Source organism: Salmo salar, chromosome 19 (assembly GCF_965601325.2).
Source record: "Salmo salar chromosome 19, fSalSal1, whole genome shotgun sequence".
Taxonomy (NCBI): Eukaryota; Metazoa; Chordata; class Actinopteri; order Salmoniformes; family Salmonidae; genus Salmo; species Salmo salar.
Window position 1 is genome coordinate 72,466,542 of NC_138309.1, and position 21,409 is coordinate 72,487,950.

The window sequence follows — 21,409 nt, forward strand, 5'->3', positions numbered from 1 at the left end:
GAGGAGAGGAAAGAACGAGTGGTGGTGTTGGAACATAGAATTTTATTTGTCTTTCTCCCTCTCCCTCTCTTCACTTCCTCCCTATGTACTTTAATATGAACACTTTTCCCTTCTGTTGGATGCACCTTTTCATAGTGTTGGATTTCCCTTACATTGGTGCTCTGAGGGTACTCACCCTCGTCCCCCTTGCACCCCTCTGACCAAAGGGTTGATGTGTGCCACCTGCAGAGCACAGTGAGCAGATGAATTTGGTCTCAATGCCCTGGGAAAAGGCTAGAGCCCTACAACACACACACACACACACACACACACACACACACACACACACACACACACACACACACACACACACACACACACACACACACACACACACACACACACACACACAATTGAATTTTATGTTCTCTCCTAAGACTTAGATTGATTAATTTAAATGGACTTTGGGGCTACCTATGAATAAGTTTCCCCTCACCCTTAAATCTCCTTCCACTACTGTCCACTCTCTTTTTCTCTCTCTTTTTCTCTCTCTCCCTCTCTCGCTCCTCTCTTACAATTTTTTTTCATAATTATTTTGATGTGAATGATGTGCCCAAAGTAAACTGTCTGTTGCTCAGGCCCTGATGCCAGGATATGCATATAGGATATGCATATAATTGATACCATTGGAAAGGAAACACTTTGAAGTTTGTAGAAATGTTAAAATAATGTAGGAGAATATAACACAATACATATGGTAGGAGAAAATCCAAAGAAAAACCAACCGGAAATGTTTTTCTTTGAGAGACCATCCTCTTAGAATGGCAAGTATAAGGGCATACTGGATATTAGCTCCCTGGATGCAATTCCACAGGGTGGCAGCAGTCTATGTTCAACGTTTCAGGCTTGTAACTTCCAAAACGAATAAGAAATTGCTACTGTAAATCGGATGGTGCAGTTAGATTAACAAGAATTTAAGCTTTCAACCAATAATAGACACTTATATGTACCTAAATGTTTAATATCCATCATTTTTATGATTATTTATTTGAATTGCGCGCCCTCCAGTTTCACCAAATCAATGTACGGCTCAGAGATGTCTATCTACCTAGTCCTTTAATAATTCAAGACCTGCAAAACCTTTGTTCCTCTAATGACCAATTAACCAGTTTCCAGCGTTTTCTTCGTCAGTGCGGTGAATAATTGATCAGCTATTTAAAAAAATCATGCCGTGTTTTTAGCCGCCCTCTCGGCCCAGCGTATAAATGACCTATCACGTTAGATATTAGGTTGGGGGAGAGATGTTTTTAATTCTCTCTCTCACCTGACTGTTGTTGTGCGGTGGGGGTGAATTGATGTAGTGTCAGATTTTCCCCCACTAAGACTCATTCCTTCTTTCTTTCATCATTCATCCTCTCTCCCCTCACTCCTCCATATTCTCATCTCCTTCTTTTCTTCTCTCTTCCTATATCTCCTCACTCCTTCCTCCCCACTCCTCCCCCTCCCTCCTCCTTTCTCTCATCTCCCTCCTCTCCCCACTTTCCCTTCCCCCCTCATCCCCCACCCCCCCATACATCCCTCCAGGTGCTAGCGATAGACCCAGATGTTGGGGACAATGGGACAGTGGTGTACAGCATCAGCCCAGAGAACCCCTTCTACACCATCAACAGCAACACGGGCAAGATCAGGACCAGCGGGGCCGTGCTGGACAGAGAGAGCTCCAACCCAAAAGACATCCTGCTCATGAGGACCATCATCGTGTCTGCTGTCGATCGTGAGTCCCACACCAGGCCAGAACTCTGTCTGTTGGTTGGTCGGTCGGTTTGTTGTTCTGTGTGTCTGGCCGGCTAGCTGTTTATCTGGGACTGAGACTTCTGTCTCTGTGTGTGTGTGTGTGTGTGTGTGTGTGTGTGTGTGTGTGTGTGTGTGTGTGTGTGTGTGTGTGTGTGTGTGTGGTGTGTGTGTGTGTGTCCGACTGTCTGGGCCTGAAGAGTCTGTCAGTCTGTCAGCCTATACTATGTCTGTATCTAAATTACAGTGTGCGTTCATAAATGAGTTTCTACTTTAAAGAGTAACTGCCCCAAAAAGCCACTTCTCGTTTAGAAAAAGGCTTATGTGGCATTGATATTAGTCAGAAACATTTATTCTAATGTCAAAATTGACTTCAAAGTTTAAATAGGATAATTTTGGTTATAAAGTCATTCTCGTCCAAAACTGAGATTTGCGAGATGATAGGAAAAAATGCAATGTCAAGGAATGAAGGGCGCTGTAACAGTTTTCCTTGGGTTGGGTTTATTTCAATCCTGCCCAAATGCCCACAGCTGGCAGCACCAAAGTAATCATCAATTCGGAGCGCAGCTGCATGCGACCCAATCGTAATGCCCATGGTCAATTTGGTTGACATTCGATATCCCCATGGGGCTATTAGGGACCATCAGTAAATTACACAATATTTGGAATGTCAATGGCTCCAAATTTACTTGACTTAAAAAACTCAAACCAACTATGAATTGTAGAAATTCAAATATTAAACGCATTTAATGAGGCAAAAAAAAGTAATATTTAAACTATGTCCCATTTACATTGTGTAATTTATTGATGGTCCCTAACTAGCCCCAGGCTATCCAATGTCAAACCAACTTTGCCACGGTTGCACACCAGCCGGCTGAAGCTAAGTTGGCTATCACTAGCTAGCCTTGGCCACTTCTGGTAAAACTTTTATTGGAGTTTTGTGCTCCTGTAAATGCTGTGTTTGTACCTCTGGCGCCCACTCCAGTTGGCAGACCTCCACTGCATTCCTCAGTCAGCACCACGGTGTTCGTCAACTTGCTGGACCTTAATGACAATGACCCCATCTTCCTTAACCTGCCCTTTGTGGCCGAGGTGCCAGAGGGCCTGCCTAGTGGATCCTCTGTGTTCAAGGTCAGTACACCATTACAATATGTCATTAGAGTTAGATGCTTGTGTAATTGTATCAGATTAATCAGATGGAAGTGTATGAAGGCTAATTATACATTTTCTTTGTTTCTGTATTCCCCTGTCTGTCATGTCCTCCTCTCACTTCTATTCTCCCCACCACTTCCATATCTCTCTCCCGCTCTGTCCCCTCTGGCTCTTATCCCCACATCTCATCTTACTCTTCCCCTCTCCCATCTCCCCTTTCCTCTCATTTCCTTTACTCTCCTCTCCTTCCCTTCTTTCATCCTTTCCTCTGCTCCTCCTCCTCTCCTCTCTCCCTCTCCTCTCCCTTTCTCTCTCTCTCTTCTCTCTCTCTCTCTCCCTCTACACTCCCTTCCTCCTCTCTCTCTCTCCTACTCAATCCCTCTCTCCTCTCCTTCATCAGATTCAGGTGGAGGACCCTGATCAGGAGGAGAATGGTATGGTTACCATGGGGCTACTGGTGGGCATACCACGCGTTGATTTCTATCTCAACACCACCACGGGTGTGCTGTACTCAATGGCAACTCTGGACCGCGAGCAGATTAGCCTGTACCACCTGAGGATCGTGGCGTACGACCAAGGGCAGAACCCACGCACCTCCACCAGCACCCTTACCATCACAGGTTTGCAAGCATCGGGGCCTGTAATCACTTACTGTCTCAGAGTAGGTGTGCTGATCTAGGATCAGTTTTGCCTTTCAGATCATAATGACTAAGACAGGGGGGACCTGACAGGGGGGACTCCTACTTTGAGACGCTTTGTGAATGCAGGTCATGGCTGGTCCAACATTCAAACTTTGCACCATATAAAGACTGATTCAAGACAGTATTTTGCTTAGTATAATAGCACTACCTGCTGGTCAGAAGCATATATTTTAGAAGCGCTGGGAGATGAATGACAATCTGTTAAATGTGTTGCTTGTCTTGTCTGCCTATTGAGCATGGTGAAAGTTATTTTACAAGATACAATGTGTCTCTCTGTCTCTCTTTGTCTGTCTGTCTGCTTGCCTGTCTCTCTGTCACTATGTGTCCCTCAGTCCTAGATGCCAACGACGAGACCCCCACCTTCTTCCCCAAGGTGTACAACGTGTCCCTGCAGGAGAGCGTCCCCAGGGACCATGTGGTGGCTCGCCTCAACTGCTCTGACAATGACGCCGGCCTTAACGCCGAGCTCAGCTACTTCATCACAGGTCAGAGGTCAAACTAAGGCCATGGCAGACTGTGTGTGCGTGTGTGTGTGAGTGGTTGGGCAAGACGTAGAGTTGTATTATGTGAATGTGCTACTACTTGTTTATGTGTATGTGTGTGTATGGATACTTGCGTTCATTCATGTGTATAAGTGAATAGCCGAGATATACATGTAATACTCCACCATCTGTGTGTTGTGTTCTGCAGGTGGTAACCAGGATGGTAAATTCAGTGTTGGCTTCAGAGATGGTGTGGTTCGGACTGTGGTTGGCTTGGACAGAGAGACACAGGCTACATACTCACTGGTCATAGAGGCTATCGGTAAGTCCTAGTCCTATAAGAGCATTTTTCATCTTTCTTTCTACTTTGTGTATTTAGACCTTTTGTACATCTGTGAGATTGAGAAGTGAGAAGTGATGCATGCAAGTCTTGTTGTGCAATGGTCTCTGTTCCTTTTCATAATCTTTAAACTATCAAAATAAAGAAAGTCACACACTCCATGTGTAATCTCCCAGCAATTTAATGGGTATTTACCAACGTTTCGGCATCACTGTACCTTCCTCAGTGTAATGTCATGAATACTTGAACCAAGTTCTGTAGACACACAGTACAATTAGTGTAACCAATGACAATAGTGAGGAGTGTGTCATAATGATTAAGTTAATTAAAATTAATGAAACTTTAAAAAAATTGTATATGACATATTACGCTGTACTACGCTATTGTTAACATATAGAAACATAATGGAATAGTGTACATCATATTAGCATCAACATACATTATTGTTTCATTCAATTTCACATAATAATTTCGTATATCGTTTTTGTTACATGTAATCTTTTGGTTCAACCTTAATGTATAATGAACATCATCAACAGGGGGAACATATTAGGTATGCGCTAATAAGCTGTAGAAAGAACTTAACATTTATAAGACTTGTTAATAGAGGAAAATGTGTTCATAAGAAGGGCCTGAGATCAAAGTCAATATTCAGACCACTAGGGGTCAATGTTTTTAGATAGGATATCCAGTAAGCCTCCCTTTGTAGTAGTAGGATCTCGATGTTATCTCCTCTCCTTGGTAGAGCAACATGCTCAATGCCTGTGTATTTGAGGGAGGAGATGGGATGGTTAGCTTCAACAAGTGAGCTGCTACTGGATAGTCAGTGTTCTTACACCTGATTGAGCTGCGGTGTTCAGCTATGCGTTGTATTTTTGTTTGTCCTACATCGGCTTTTCCACATAAACAGGTGATGAGATAGATTACTTGGTCTTGCATGAGATGATACCCCTAACAGGGATCTTATGACCTGTATGTGGGTGTCTGAAGAAAGACGTTTTTATAGTGGTATTGCACTGTGCGCATGAGCCACATTTGTAGTTCCCATTTGGGATAGCTGGCAAAGGTGTCTGAATGGGCTCAGGGGGCATGTCAGATCTCACCAAACTATCTCCAATATTGCGACCACGCTTATAGACCACCAGTGGGGGTTCCTTGAAGAGGTGTGCAATTTTTTTGTCTGATTGCAGAATATGCCAGTGCTTGTTCAGGATTGCTTTCATTTTCTCCGAAACCTTGGTGTACTTAGTGAAAAAGACAGTTGCTTTTCATAATCTTACCAAAGAGAGACTGTCATGTTCGTTAGATGAATGATTGGACCAAGGCGCAGCGTGAGTAGCATTCCACATAATTTATTATAAAGTGAAACGTAAATGCAAATACAAAACAAATAAAGAATAGACGAACCGTGACTATAATATAACTATACATAAACAATATCCCATAACCCCCAAGTGAAAAACAAGCTACTTAAGTATGATCCCCAATTAGAGACAACGATTACCAGCTGCCTCTAATTGGGAATCATACCAATCACCAAACATAGAAAAACTAAACTAGAACCCCACATAGAAAATAACAACTAGAAAACCCCCTGTCACACCCTGACCTACTCTACCATAGAAAATAAAAGCTTTCTATGGTCAGGATGTGACAAGAGACCAAGAAGGATTGCATCCCACATGCCATCCTGTTCCCTATTTAGTGCACTACTTTTGAACAGGGCCCATAAAGCTCTAGTTAAAAGTAGTGGACTTTTCTAAGGAATAGGATGCCATTTGGGATGCAGCTAACGTCTGAGGTTTCGTGTTGTTGTTGAAACTGTTGAGTTTATCTGAGTTGTTCTGGGATGTCCATGTGTGTGCTGATAAGGCCATTCAGACTCCTCACTGTGAGTATATATTTAGAGAAGGGGGGGGGGGGATTCAGAGAAGAGAGTACTCATGTAACTACCTCAGAAATGATTGAACATGGCTGAACTTTGAGTATCCCACTGGTATGTTCTAAAAAATGGGGTTTACAAAGACTCAGACTGTGTCCATTTTTGGTTTCTATTGTATGGTTTTAATGATTAAGGTTTAATTTATTTACACCAAATAAAATAAGTGATAAACAACAATACAGATAAAAACAAAAATAAAAAACGGTGTCCAGATGTGGTTGGAAGCCAAAGGGCTTGTATAAAAACCACACCACAAAAAAACAATACGTAAGTACAACAAAAAAAGGTTTGTTTAAACAGATAACAAAACTCAGTAATCATAAATGTACAAATGAACTGATCAGCGTTCAGAAAAAATTATAAACAGTATATGTTTTGTTTAAATGTGTGTGTGCATGTGTTTATGTGCGGATGTGAGTGTGTGAGATTTGGGCTATATGGAGGAGATTACTGAGTAGTTTGGTTCATGAGGCTAACCCAGAGTCTTCGCTTGAAGTTACTGAGGGATGATGAGGTTTTGGCAATGTGAATATAAGAATTCCAGAGTATGGTACCTCTGTATCTGATAGAGAATTGACTACAGTATGTGAGGTGAGGCAGTGGAGAGGATGAAGGTTATCACAATGTTTTGTGTTTATATAAATGGATTTCAGAATTAACCCTGAAGAATCCATTGAAAGGTAAACTGTCAGGGAGGTACAGTATTTGTAGATGAAAATGCATAATTGGCATACATTGATGACGTAAATAGACAAGATATTGAGTTTCTTAAACAAAGGTGCAGATGGAGCTAGGTAATTAGAGGTGGCTAGCCTTGCAAATGTATTTTGTTTGATGAGTATTTGTGTAGGTAGGAGGCATATGTACTGGCCCAGACAATTTGACAGTAAATGAGATATTTGTAAATTAAGCTATGGTAAAGTGTTAGGAAGCAAGCCTGATGAACCAAACCACTAATCTTTCTGATAATACCAACAGATTTCATCACATCATCACACACAACAAGTCACATCACATCATTGCTGCAGACAAATTGAATATGATCTTTCCAGGATAACCTTTCATCAATTAGAACTCCAAGGAATCTAGAGGATGTGACTTGTTCCATTTCATTCGCACCAATTGATTGGATTAACAGTTAGTTTTACTTGCAAAGATTTCAAAGATCTTGACTTACTTACTTCAATAGTCCACTGTTGATACATATATTCAAAGTATGTTCACGACCAAGTTTCTCAGAAACTTACTGACATATGCACACAGTGTTAGTTTTGTAATGTGTAAATGTGTGTATCCCTCAGACAATGGTCCAGCAGGCAGCAGGAGGACAGGCACAGCCACAGTGTTTGTAGAAGTACTGGACGTGAACGACAACAGACCCATCTTCCTCCAGAACAGCTACGAGACCAGCATACTGGAGAATGTCCCCATAGGATCCAGCATCCTGCAGGTACACAGCCAGGCTGACACACGCGCGGCACGTATATACACACATAAACATGATTGCAGGTACGCACGCACACACGCTCATGCATGCGCGCACACAGACACACACAAACACATGTGCACACATAGACATACATATACACACAAGCATACACATGGTTACACACATACAGTGCCTTGCGAAAGTATTCGGCCCCTTTGAACTTTTCGACCTTTTGCCACATTTCAGGCTTCAAACATAAAGATATAAAACTGTAATTTTTTGTGAAGAATCAACAACAAGTGGGACACAATCATGAAGTGGAACGAAATTTATTGGATATTTCAAACTTTTTTAACAAATAAAAAACTGAAAAATTGGGCGTGCAAAATTATTCAGCCCCCTTAAGTTAATACTTTGTAGCGCCACCTTTTGCTGAGATTACAGCTGTAAGTCGCTTGGGGTATGTCTCTATCAGTTTTGCACATCGAGAGACTGAAATTTTTGCCCATTCCTCCTTGCAAAACAGCTCGAGCTCAGTGAGGTTGGATGGAGAGCGTTTCTGAACAGCAGTTTTCAGTTCTTTCCACAGATTGTCGATTGGATTCAGGTCTGGACTTTGACTTGGCCATTCTAACACCGGGATATGTTTATTTGTGAACCATTCCATTGTAGATTTTGCTTTATGTTTTGGATCATTGTCTTGTTGGAAGACAAATCTCCGTCCCAGTCTCAGGTCTTTTGCAGACTCCATCAGGTTTTCTTCCAGAATGGTCCTGTATTTGGCTCCATCCATCTTCCCATCAATTTTAACCATCTTCCCTGCCCCTGCTGAAAAAAAGCAGGCCCAAACCATGATGCTGCCACCACCATGTTTGACAGTGGGGATGATGTGTTCAGGGTGATGAGCTGTGTTGCTTTTACGCAAAACATAACGTTTTGCATTGTTGCCAAAAAGTTCGATTTTGGTTTCATCTGACCAGAGCACCTTCTTCCACATGTTTGGTGTGTCTCCCAGGTGGCTAGTGGCAAACTTTAAACGACACTTTTTATGGATATCTTTAACCTCTTACATCTAGACGTTCCGCTAGCGGAACACCTGCTCCAATATCCAATGATAGGCGTGGCGCGAATTACAAATTCCTCAAAAATACAAAAACTTCAATTTTTCAAACATATGACTATTTCACAGCATTTTAAAGACAAGACTCTCCTTTATCTAACCACACTGTCCGATTTCAAAAAGGCTTTACAGCGAAAGCAAAACATTAGATTATGTCAGCAGAGTACCAAGCCAGAAATAATCAGACACCCATTTTTCAAGCTAGCATATAATGTCACAAAAAACAAAACCACAGCTAAATGCAGCACTAACCTTTGATGATCTTCATCAGATGACAACCCTAGGACATTATCTTATACAATGCATGCATGTTTTGTTCAATCAAGTTCATATTTATATCAAAAACCAGCTTTTTTACATTAGCATGTGACGTTCAGAACTAGCATACCCCCCGCAAACATCCGGTGAATTTACTAAATTACTCACGATAAACGTTCACAAAAAACATAACAATTATTTTAAGAATTATAGATACAGAACTCCTCTATGCACTCGATATGTCCGATTTTAAAATAGCTTTTCGGTGAAAGCACATTTTGCAATATTCTCAGTAGATAGCCCAGCCATCACGGCTAGCCATTTAGACACCGACCAAGTTTAGCCCTGATCAAACTCCGATTTACTATTACAAAAGTTTCATTACCTTTGTTGTCTTCGTCAGAATGCACTCCCAGGACTGCTACTTCAATAACAAATGTTGGTTTGGTCCAAAATAATCCATCGTTATATCCGAATAGCGGCGTTTTGTTCGTGCGTTCCAGACGAAATGGTAAAGAAGGGTCGCGCGCATGGCGCAATTCGTGACAAAAAAATTCTAAATATTCCATTACCGTACTTCGAAGCATGTCAACCGCTGTTTAAAATCAATTTTTATGCAATTTTTCTCGTAGAAAAGCGATAATATTCCGACCGGGAATCTCCTTTTCGGCAAACAGAGGAAAAAAATCACAAAGACGGGGGCAGCCAGGTCACGCGCCTAAGCCCATAGTCCCTTGATCGGCCACTTGAGAAAGGCGATAATGTGTTTCAGCCTGGGGCTGGGATGACGACATTCAGGTTTTTCCCGGGCTCTGAGCGCCTATGGACGACGTAGGAAGTGTCACGTTAGAGCAGAGATCCTTAAAAAAAGATAGAGATGGCAAAGAAGTTCCAGAAATGGTCAGACAGGCCACTTCCTGTAAAGGAATCTCTCAGGTTTTGACCTGCCATTTGAGTTCTGTTATACTCACAGACACCATTCAAACAGTTTTCGAAACTTTAGGGTGTTTTCTATCCATATATAATAAGTATATGCATATTCTAATTACTGGGTAGGATTAGTAACCAGATTAAATCGGGTACGTTTTTTATCCAGCCGTGAAAATACTGCCCCCTAGCCATAAGAGGTTAACAGGTTCTTCGGGTGTCCCCATAGGATAACCCTTTGAATAACCCTTTTTGGTTCAATGTAGAACCCTTTTGGTTCCGTGTAAAACCCTCTTTTGTTCTAGGTAGAACCCTTTCTACAGAGCGTTCTACTTGGAACCAAAAAAGTTTCAACCTGGGAACAATCGAATAACACTTTTGGAACCCTTTTTTTTATAGGATTGTAGCTAATACAACAATCAAAATGTACGAAACAATTCACATCATCCACTTAGGCTATTATCCCTTTTGGAAGAACCTTGGGCTTGCACCTGCTTCTCTTGTCATTAACAACATGGCCCAAATAACCTTTACTCCACCAGTCCATGTGGTTATCTTGAAGTCAGGGTTTGATCAGAAGTTTGTGTCATTGTTTAGTTAGCAGTACATCCATGGACATGCAGGACTGTGGTCAAGTCTAAGTGCTTTGGTCAAGTTACAGTCAAAGCGGTCATCTCCATGACCGGGCCTGCATTCATCTCACGGTCAGAGCGTAGTCATATCTCTGTAACATAGTCAAACAGACAGGGCATGGTAAGGTGGGTGGGCTGCTGTGGTCAGGTTGCGGTCTGGTTGGGGAGCAGTGGGTGCTGCACTCGGGCATGCGCTGGGGCGGTCGTCTGAATGAGGAGGTGAACGACCGTTGTACAGAGCCCAGTCGCTTCCACAGCTTGAGCTGGGGCTCCGATGACAGAGAAGGCCCGCAGACCAGGGACTTGCCTGAACTACAACTCCCATTTGAGTCCTCCTCTGTCTGGGCTGACGTCCCACGACACACGGTCAGGAAGATAGCACAGCCAGCCAGGAGCAGGGAGAGGCCTAACACCACCATGATGGTCAGCAATGGGTTGTGAGGCTCTAATGGCAGGGGGGAGGAAGAGAGGGAGGTGGGCAGACTGGATAGGTTGAAAAGTACTGGTGATTTTGTGAAAGAAAGGGTGGAAGAGATGTTGACCGCTAGATCACTGGTGGTGTTTATAGTCACCAAGTTCTGGAATGGAGAGAAGTCATGAGAAAGGAGGTTAGATGAGAAGTGTGTGGACATCTGTGTGTGTGGGGGCGGTCTGTGTGTGAGTGTGTGCGTGCGTGTACACCAGTCTCTTTCAGAGTGCCACAGCAGCTTTCTTGATATGGGAAGTCTTGCCTTATTGTCCAAGCTAAACCAAGCTGACTTAGGCTTTTTTAGGAGGGGTTATTACCATCATACCCTGAAGAGATGCAACACACACACACAAATGTCATAGTCTTTAATTCGGTAGAGACAACGCGTGCCTTTGCCAACACATTGGCAAAGGCACGCATTGGGACGTGAAATTAGTTTTAAGACCAAATGCCAGCAAAGCTGTTTGGAAAGGCCACTGGAGCAGCCATCATCTCGTTAGTCACCAACACACACTCGCTCACACACTCACACACACACTTTCAGACGCAAAATATTGAATACAAAATCTATTATAGTATACGCACACCCACAAGCAAACCACAAACTCCAGAGAGTTCAGACATCTTTCACTGTCCAACATCCACTTACTCTCTCACATTGACTGTGACTCCATACTTAGATACTGACCCAAACACACATTCACCCATGTGGGCATAACACATATAAGTACATGTCAGCAAACACACATACATTTTATACACACACACACACACTTTACCTTTTTCAGCATCTGTGAGTCATCCAGAATCTGTGAGTCAAACTTTTTCCTTGCTTCCACGTTCCTTTTCTCCCTCACACTGCCTTTTCAAGAGAGCGTTAGGGAATGCACAGAGAAGAAAGAGGGGACAGAGAGGACAGGGCAGTGATCAAAACATAGTCTCTTTGTTTTCCACTGGGAGAGCCTAAAACAATGGTCCATTTCCAACACCGTCTAAGAGCTTAGAAAATTATCTCCCAAAACTAACACTGCAAATGCTTAAATTCACAACATCTGGGCTTAGTAACACAAACTGGGAAGCTCTGCACCCCTTTTATAACCAAAGTGGTGCAGTCCACTGTGTAATACCCTATTCATCAATCTGAGATCCTACTCTCTTTTCTCCCGTCTCACCGCTTCCCCTCTCCTCCTCTTTCTCTTCTCCTCTCTAAATCTCTTTATAAAGCTAATGAAACTGAAACAGGGCCCCTCTTTTCACACAGGGAGCAAGAGAGAGGAAGGAAGGGAGTGTGTGTGTGTGTGTGTGTGTGTGTGTGTGTGTGTGTGTGTGTGTGTGTGTGTGTGTGTGTGTGTGTGTGTGTGTGTGTGTGTGTGTGTGTGTTTGAATACATTTTGTGTATGTCTGTGTGTGTGGGTGTGCATGTGATATTTCTAGACAGATGCATGCTTGTGCACGCATCTGTCTAGGAATATCCACAGGTCCTACAAGCAGGGTAAGATCAGGGTCTGCTCAGTCTCATCTTGCTTCAACATCTCTGTGCTTATTTTAGTTCAGAAGTCATGGTTGGATTCAGTATATTCTACTCAGCTCAGCATGCCTCACTAGTTATCTCTGTTGAGCCATGCTGTCTATGATGTGTTTTTGTCTTTGGCTGCTCTGGCTCCATGCCTGCCTTTCAGAGAGAGAGAGAGAGAGAGAGAGAGAACAAGAGAGAGGATGTAGACTGGTAGAGGGAGAGAGAGACACGAAAGAGACAAAGAGAGAGGGGAAAGAAGAGAGTGAGTTAGGGAGATTGAGAGTGAGGGAGAGAGAAGTGAAAGAGAGAGAGAAAGGGAGAAAGAGAGAGAGACAGAGGGCGCGAGAAAGGGAGAGAGACATCTCCATTGTGGACTCGTTGCCAGGGCCATGGTGCAGTTGTTGTGGCAACCATGGGACTACACAGAATTTGGAGGGGGTGGGGTGGGTTACTAGCATGTTAGTACGTGTGTGTGTGTATGTGTATATGAATGTCAGCATCTGTGTGTGTCTGTGTGCATGCCTGTGTTCGCGCACATGTATGTGTGTGTACGTATGTGTAAATGTTTATGTATTGTAGCTATGTAGGCCTATTGGTGTGTGGTTTCAAGTCACTGTGGTTGTAAATGAGTATAATGGCTGCATATGTCTGTGCTATTAACATGTGTTTGTGTCTGCAGGTGCAGGCCACAGATTCAGACCAGGGGGAGAACGGCAGGGTTCTGTACAGGATCCTCTCTGGTGAGTACAACTTCTTCCATCCTCTTTCCAGTTGCCAGGTGGTGATACTTTTCACACCTACTCTCAGGCCTCCCCGCACACAAACAACTAAACACAAAAGACTGTCAACACTGCACTGTAAGGGAGTGTGTAACTGGCGGCAGGGAAGTCAGGCGCAGGAGAGCAAAACTTGGTAATCAACGGAGCAGTTTTATTCATAAAACCACCGGTAACCAGAACCACAAACAAATGGGTACAAGACCCGTCGCGCACCAGAGAAAACATGCACATGCACTTACAATAAACAATTCCGCACAAAGACATGGGGGCAACAGAGGGTTAAATACACAACATGTAATGAGGGAAATTGAGACCAGGTGTGTGAGAAGACAAGACAAAACAAATGGAAAATGAAAAGTGGATCGATGATGGCTAGAAGACCGGTGACGCCGACTGCCACCTGAACAAGGAGAGGAACCGACTTCGGCAGAAGTCGTGACATGCACGCTAATTATACCCTGCATGCATAATCATAACTTTATTTGAAGTCTTACGTTATTAGCCATTTAACTGCTCAATGACACATTTGAAAGATGCAGTGTCAAGTGGGTAACATTTGATTTGGATAAATTAATTTTACAATGTTGGTGATTCATTTTACAATGTTGGTGATATTCTAGTATTAATATTTGAATGTACTTTATATCAATACCCTCATGACCATCCTGCATGCAATCACTCTCAACCCCCCAGCTAACCTCTCCCTCTCCATTTCTCCCTCTCTCGCACCCACTCCCTCTCTGTCTCTCTCCCCCCTCCCCCTCTCTCTATCTCTCTCCCCCATCTCCCTCTCTCTACCTCTCTCTCCACCTCCCCGCTCTCCCCCACCCCAATCTCTCTCTCTCTGTTTCTATCTGTGTGTGTCTCCCTATCTCTCTCTCTGTCTGCATGTGTAGGCAACAGTAAGGGTCTGTTCAGAATTAATGAGCTGTCGGGGCTTGTGATGCGGGGCCAGAGGGCTCTGGACAGAGAGAGCAGCAGCTCCCACGTGCTGGAGGTGGAGGCCTACAACAGTGACCAGGGCAGGATGAGGAGCTCCGTACGGGTAAGTAGAGTAGGAGGGGTGATGAGGGTGGACAGGGATTGATGAGAGACAAGGGAGGAAGAGGGGACAGGGCTGGACATGGAGGTCTACAACAGTGACCAGGGCAGGATAATGAGCTGTGTGCAAGTGAGGAGGGGACAGGGGAGGGTAATGCGAGACTGGTGTCGTGGATGAATCAGAATTAGTTGGGTAACATAGATGATTAAGATGTTTTATTAGTATAATATGCTTATGTGAGATACTTGTCATTAGAAAGTGTCCTTTGGACTCTGGTATGTGTCAGTTGCACGTTTCCCTTTGCTGGGGCTCAGACACTTGGGGCCCAGAGAGGGGAGAGGTCAGACTTGTCTTCATGGGAATGTGTCTTTACCTATTCTTAAACCATGTGAAGGGATGGCGGGATTAATGGGGAACCAATGACTTGTCTCCACAATGTCTGTGCGCAGGTCACTCCCCTTTCAGTGAGCTTGTCCAGGAAAACAAAGACAAAAAAACAATCAATGCATCGGCAGGGAACAGAGCAGGTAAACTGAGAAATATAGGGGAGATAATAAACAGATGATAAGTGAGTCCAGGTGAGTCCAATATCGCTGAAGCACGTGACGAGGGAAGACAGGTGTGCGTAATTGATGGCAGGAGTGTGTGATGCAGGGCAGCCTGGCGCTCTCAAGCGCCAGGGGAGGGAAGAGCTGGTGCAGCTGGTGCAGACGTGACAGTACCCCCCCCCCCCCCTCCAGCTGAGACATGGGCTCTGGGCAAGCCGGTTGGGGTGTGGGAGCCCAACGAACCGGCAGGAGCATGAGAGCCTGGCGAGCCGGCTGAGGCATGGAAGCCAGACAATCCGACTGAAGCAAGACGCCTGTCGATCCTGCTACAGCGAGGGAGCCCGATGATCTGGTGGCGAGTGACGTGGGATGGAAAGCCGCCGAGCCAACCGAGGAAAGGAAACCTCTCTAGCCAGCCAGGGCATGAAAGCCCAATGAGCTGGCTTAGGCACCCCCGGTTCCATCGGCGGCGGAATCCACCCCGACGTCACCAACAAAACAAAAAACTCCTGGACCGGCTGGGCGAACAAGAACTGACAATCCGGCTGAGGCCTGACGTGGGATGGGCACCATCCGAGCCAACCGGGGCAAGGAAACCTCTCGAGCCAGCTAGGGCGTGGAAGCCCGACGAGCTGGCTAGGCACCCCCGGTTCCATCGGTGGCGACCCAGAGCCGATGCCACCATACCAACCGGAACACCAGTACTCCCCGATGCTTCGTGTGGTGGCTGATGCATTCTGTCACATGAGATGACGCTGAAGAGATGAAGCAGGAACGGGGAGTCAAACATTTAATAAGGAATGGAGATGGAACAAGACAGGAACAGCGTCAGCATACAAGAAAACAAAGACAAAAACAATAAATGCATTCTCAGGGAACACAGCAGGGAAACTGACAAGTATAGGGGAGGGAATAAACAGATGGTAAGCGAGATGGTAAGCGAGTCCAAGTGAGTCCAATATCGCTGAAGCGCATGATGAGGTTAGGCAGGTGTGCATAATTGATGGCAGGAGTGCGAAAATGCAGCTCAGCCTGGCGCCCTCTAGCGCCAGGGGAGGGAAGAGCGGGAGCAAACGTGGCAGACACACCTACTCATTCCAGGGTTTTTCTTTATTTTTACTTTTTTCTACATTGTAGAATAATAGTGAAGACATCAAAACTATGAAATAACACATATGGAATCATGTAGTAACCAAAAAAGTGTCAAACAAATCAAAATATATTTTTGATTCTTAAAATTGCCACCCTTTGCCTTGATGACAGATTTGCACACTCTTGGCATTCTCTCAACCAGCTTCAACCAGCCTCATACATCTGGTTGAGAGAATGCCTAGAGTGTGCAAAGTTGTCATCAAGGCAAAGGGTGGTTACTTTGAAGAATATCAAATATCAAGTATATTTTGATTTGTTTTTGGTTATTACATGATTCCATATGTGTTATTTCATAGTTTGAAGTCTTCACTATTATTCTACAATGTAGAACATAGTAAAACTAAGGAAAAACCCTTGAATGAGTAGGTAGGTCCACACTTTTGACTGGTCCTGTATATATATATATAGATATATATATAGATATATATATATATATATACACTGCTCAAAAAAATAAAGGGAACACTTAAACAACACAATGTCACTCCAAGTCAATCACACTTCTGTGAAATCAAACTGTCCACTTAGGAAGCAACACTGATTGACAATACATTTCACATGCTGTTGTGCAAATGGAATAGACAACAGGTGGAAATTATAGGCAATTAGCAAGACACCCCCAATAAAGGAGTGGTTGTGCAGGTGGTGACCACAGACCACTTCTCAGTTCCTATGCTTCCTGGCTGATGTTTTGGTCACTTTTGAATGCTGGCGGTGCTTTCACTCTAGTGGTAGCATGAGACGGAGTCTACAACCCACACAAGTGGCTCAGGTAGTGCAGCTCATCCAGGATGGCACATCAATGCGAGCTGTGGCAAGAAGGTTTGCTGGGTCTGTCAGCGTAGTGTCCAGAGCATGAAGGCGCTACCAGGAGACAGGCCAGTACATCAGGAGATGTGGAGGAGGCCGTAGGAGGGCAACAACCCAGCAGCAGGACCGCTACCTCCGCCTTTGTGCAAGGAGGAGCAGGAGGAGCACTGCCAAAGCCCTGCAAAATGACCTCCAGCAGGCCACAAATGTGCATGTGTCTGCTCAAACGGTCAGAAACAGACTCCATGAGGGTGGTATGAGGGCCCGACGTCCATAGGTGGGGGTTGTGCTTACAGCCAAACACCGTGCAGGACGTTTGGCATTTGTCAGAGAACACCAAGATTGGCAAATTTGCCACTGGCACCCTGTGCTCTTCACAGATGAAAGCAGGTTCACACTGAGCACGTGACAGACGTGACAGAGTCTGGAGACGCCGTGGAGAACGTTCTGCTGCCTGCAACATCCTCCAGCATGACCGGTTTGGCGGTGGGTCAGTCATGGTGTGGGGTGGCATTTCTTTGGGGGGCCGCACAGCCCTCCATGTGCTCGCCAGAGGTAGCCTGACTGCCATTAGGTACCGAGATGAGATCCTCAGACCCCTTGTGAGACCATATGCTGGTGCGGTTGGCCCTGGGTTCCTCCTAATGCAAGACAATGCTTGACCTCATGTGGCTGGAGTGTGTCAGCAGTTCCTGCAAGAGGAAGGCATTGATGCTATGGACTGGCCCGCCCGTTCCCCAGACCTGAATCCAATTGAGCACATCTGGGACATCATGTCTCGCTCCATCCACCAACGCCACGTTGCACCACAGACTGTCCAGGAGTTGGCGGATGCTTTAGTCCAGGTCTGGGAGGAGATCCCTCAGGAGACCATCCGCCACCTCATCAGGAGCATGCCCAGGCGTTGTAGGGAGGTCATACAGGCACGTGGAGGCCACACACACTACTGAGCCAGAATTTGGCTTGTTTTAGCCTGTTGGGGATCTTATCCCGATATCGGGATTCATTGTCAAGAGACCAGGGCGGGAAATTCAAAAACTGCAAGAATCTAATAATTTCAATTTCTCAAACAATCAACTATTTCTCACAATTTGAAAGATAAACATCTCCTAAATCCAACCACATTGTCCGATTTCAAAGAGGCTTTACGGCGAAAGCATAAAGTTAGGTTATGTTAGGAGAGTACATTGAAAATAGCTGTGTGTAATGTTTTGTCAATTCAAAGACAGGCGTCACCATAAGCGGATAACCAGCTAGAATTATGCACCAACCTTTGACAATCTTCCTCAGATGACACTCCTAAGACATTATGTTACACAATACATGCATTTTTTGTTCCATCAAGTTCATATTTATATCCAAAAATAGCATTTTACCGAAGCGGTGAAAATCAGATTTTTTTTTTCTCTCAAATGCTTCCGGTGAACAACGTTACAAATCACAAAATTACTATTCGATAACATTGGTAAATTATATTATTGTCATTCAAATATTCATAGTTTAACATTTCGTAAATGCTACTGCAATGCCAGATTTCAAAATAACTTTACTGGGAAATCACAATTTGCAATAAACCGGGTGCTGTGCTAAGAACAATAGGCTAGGCTATACAGGTTAGCACCATCTTGTACCCATGTAATATCAAAATTACTATTGTCAATATTCCCTTACCTTTGATTCTCTTCATCCATTGGCAATTCCACGCATCCCAGGTCCACTGCAAATGTGGTTTCTTTCAACAAAGTTCATAATTGATGTCCAAATAACTCCAAGTTGTTCCATGTTGTTAGCGCTTCGGTAGGCTACTAAAAAGTAGCGGGGGGGGGGGGAGTCACGGCGAAAAGTAAAAAAAATAATCTATTTACATTGTTCAAACATGTCAAACGTTGTTTAGCATCAATCTTTAGAGCCATTTTTAACGTGAAACATCAGTAATGTTTCAACCCGACCTCTCCTGTGTCTTGAAAAACGTCTTTGAAAAATGTATCGCATCACATGATTGCGCAGGTGCAGCCAATAATGAAGTGACGACATCCCAGGGAGGTCAACTTCTCTTCCTTGCCATCCGGTCTCTGTTCATCATAGACGCTTCAAACAACTTTATAAAGATCGTTGACATCTAGTGGAAGCCGTAGGAGTTGCGAAATGAATCCTTTCTCACTATGGTATCTATAAAACAATGACACTAAATAGTACAGTCACAAAATTCAATTTTTTTTGGATCTATTTTTCACAGGTTTTTGCCTGCAATATGAGTTTTGTTATACTTACAGACACCATTCAAACTGTTTTAGAAAATTCAGAGTGTTTTCTATCCGAATGTGTTAATAATATGCATATCCTAGCTTCTGAGTTGGTGTAGGAGGCAGTTAAAAATGGGCACATATTTTTTTCAAAATTTCTCAATACTGCCCCCGAGCCCCAACAGGTTAAGGACATTACATCAAAGTTGGATCAGCCTGTAGTGTGTTTTTCCACTTTAATTTTGAGTGTGACTCCAAATCCAGACCTCCATGGGGATAAATTGGATTTCCATTGATTATTTTTGTGTGATTTTGTTGTCAGCACATTCAACTATGTAAAGAAAAAAATATTTAATAAGATTATTTCTTTCATTCAGATCTAGGATGTGTTGTTTAAGTGTTCCCTTTATTTTTTTGAGCAGTATATATATATATATATATATATATATATATATATATATACACCCACTTGGGAGCCAGGCCCAGCCAATCAGAATGAGTTTTTCCCCACAAAAGGGCTTTATTACAGACATAAATACTCCTCAGTTTTATCAGCTGTCCGGGTTGCTGGTCTCAGGTGAAGAAGCCGGATGTGGAGGTCCTGGGCTGGCGTGGTTACATGCTACTCTCCGTTTATCATATATGCATAGTCACTTTAACTATACATTCATGTACATACTACCTCAATTGGGCCGACCAACCAGTGCTCCCGCACATTGGCTAACCGGGTTATCTCCATTGTGTCCCGCCACCTACCACCCGCCAACCCCTCTTTTACGCTACTGCTACTCTCTGTTCATCATATATGCATAGCCACTTTAACTTCTCTAGGGTACGTGGGACGGTAGCATCCCACCTGACCAACATCCAGTGAAATTGCAGAGCGCCAAATTCAAAAACAGATATACTCATATTTCAAATTCATAAAACATACAAGTGTTATACATCGGCTTAAAGATTAACTTCTTGTTAATCCAGCCGCTGTGTCAGATTTCAAAAAGGCTTTACGGCGAAAGCAAATCATGCGATTATTTGAGGACAGCGCCCAGCAGACAAATCATTACAAACAGTTACCAGCCAAGTGGTAGTAGTCACAAAAGTCAGAAATCGCGATAAAATGAATCACTTACCTTTGATGATCTTCATATGCTTGCACTCACAAGACTCCAATTTACTCAATAAATGTTTGTTTTGTTCGATAAAGTCCCTCTTTATATCCAAAAACCTTTGCGCATTTTGTTCAGTAATCCACAGGCTCAAAGGCAGTCACAACAGGCAGACGAAAAATCCGAAAAGTATCAGTAAAGTTTATAGAAACATGTCAAACGATGTTTATAATCAATCCTCAGGTTGTTTTTAGTAATAATAATCAATAACATTTCAACCGGACAAAAGCTTTGTCAATATAAAAGGAAAACAAGAAAGGCGTGCTCTCGGTAGTGCGCATGAAGAACCTTTGGGACACTGCAGTCCCCACTCATTCAGACTGGTCTTACTCCCTCATTTTTCAGAATACAAGCCAGAAACAATTTCTAAAGACTGTTGACATCTAGTGGAAGCCATAGGAAGTGCAATTTGAGTCCTAAGTCATTGGAATCTGTATAGGCAGTCTGGCAAACTACAAACATAAATAAAATCCACTTCCTGGATGGGTTTTTCTCAGATTTTTGCCTGCCATATCAGTTCTGTTATACTCACAGACATTATTGTAACAGTTTTGGAAACTTTAGAGTGTTTTCTATCCAAATCAACCAAGTATATGCATATCCTAGCTTCTGGGCCTGAGTAACAGGCAGTTTACTTTGGGCACGCTTTTCATCCGGATGTCAAAATACTGCCCCCTACCCTAGAGAAGTTAACCATATCTACATGTACTTACTACCTCAATCAGCCTGACTAACCGGTGTCTGTATGTAGCCTCGCTACTTTTATAGCCTCGCTACTGTATATAGCCTGTCTTTTTACTGCTGTTTTATTTCTTTACCTACCTATTGTTCACCTAACACCTTTTTTGCACTAGAGCCTGTAAGTAAGCATTTCACATTTCACCTGTTGTATTCGGCGTACGTGACAAATAAACTTTGATTTGATTTGGGG

General features: G+C 43.6%; 1 protein-coding gene across 1 annotated transcript in view; it reads left to right on the top strand.

Annotated features, from left to right (window-relative positions):
* The window catches only part of LOC106579432 (cadherin-23), a 692,150-nt gene that overhangs the window by 465,753 nt on the left and 204,988 nt on the right, over window positions 1–21,409 (top strand). Inside the window, exons 22-29 of the mRNA XM_082965932.1 lie at window positions 1,564–1,753; window positions 2,756–2,901; window positions 3,323–3,542; window positions 3,956–4,108; window positions 4,314–4,427; window positions 7,689–7,837; window positions 13,418–13,478; window positions 14,414–14,562. Coding sequence (XP_082822058.1) covers window positions 1,564–1,753; window positions 2,756–2,901; window positions 3,323–3,542; window positions 3,956–4,108; window positions 4,314–4,427; window positions 7,689–7,837; window positions 13,418–13,478; window positions 14,414–14,562 — 1,182 coding nt within the window. The remainder of the gene's footprint in view (window positions 1–1,563; window positions 1,754–2,755; window positions 2,902–3,322; window positions 3,543–3,955; window positions 4,109–4,313; window positions 4,428–7,688; window positions 7,838–13,417; window positions 13,479–14,413; window positions 14,563–21,409) is intronic.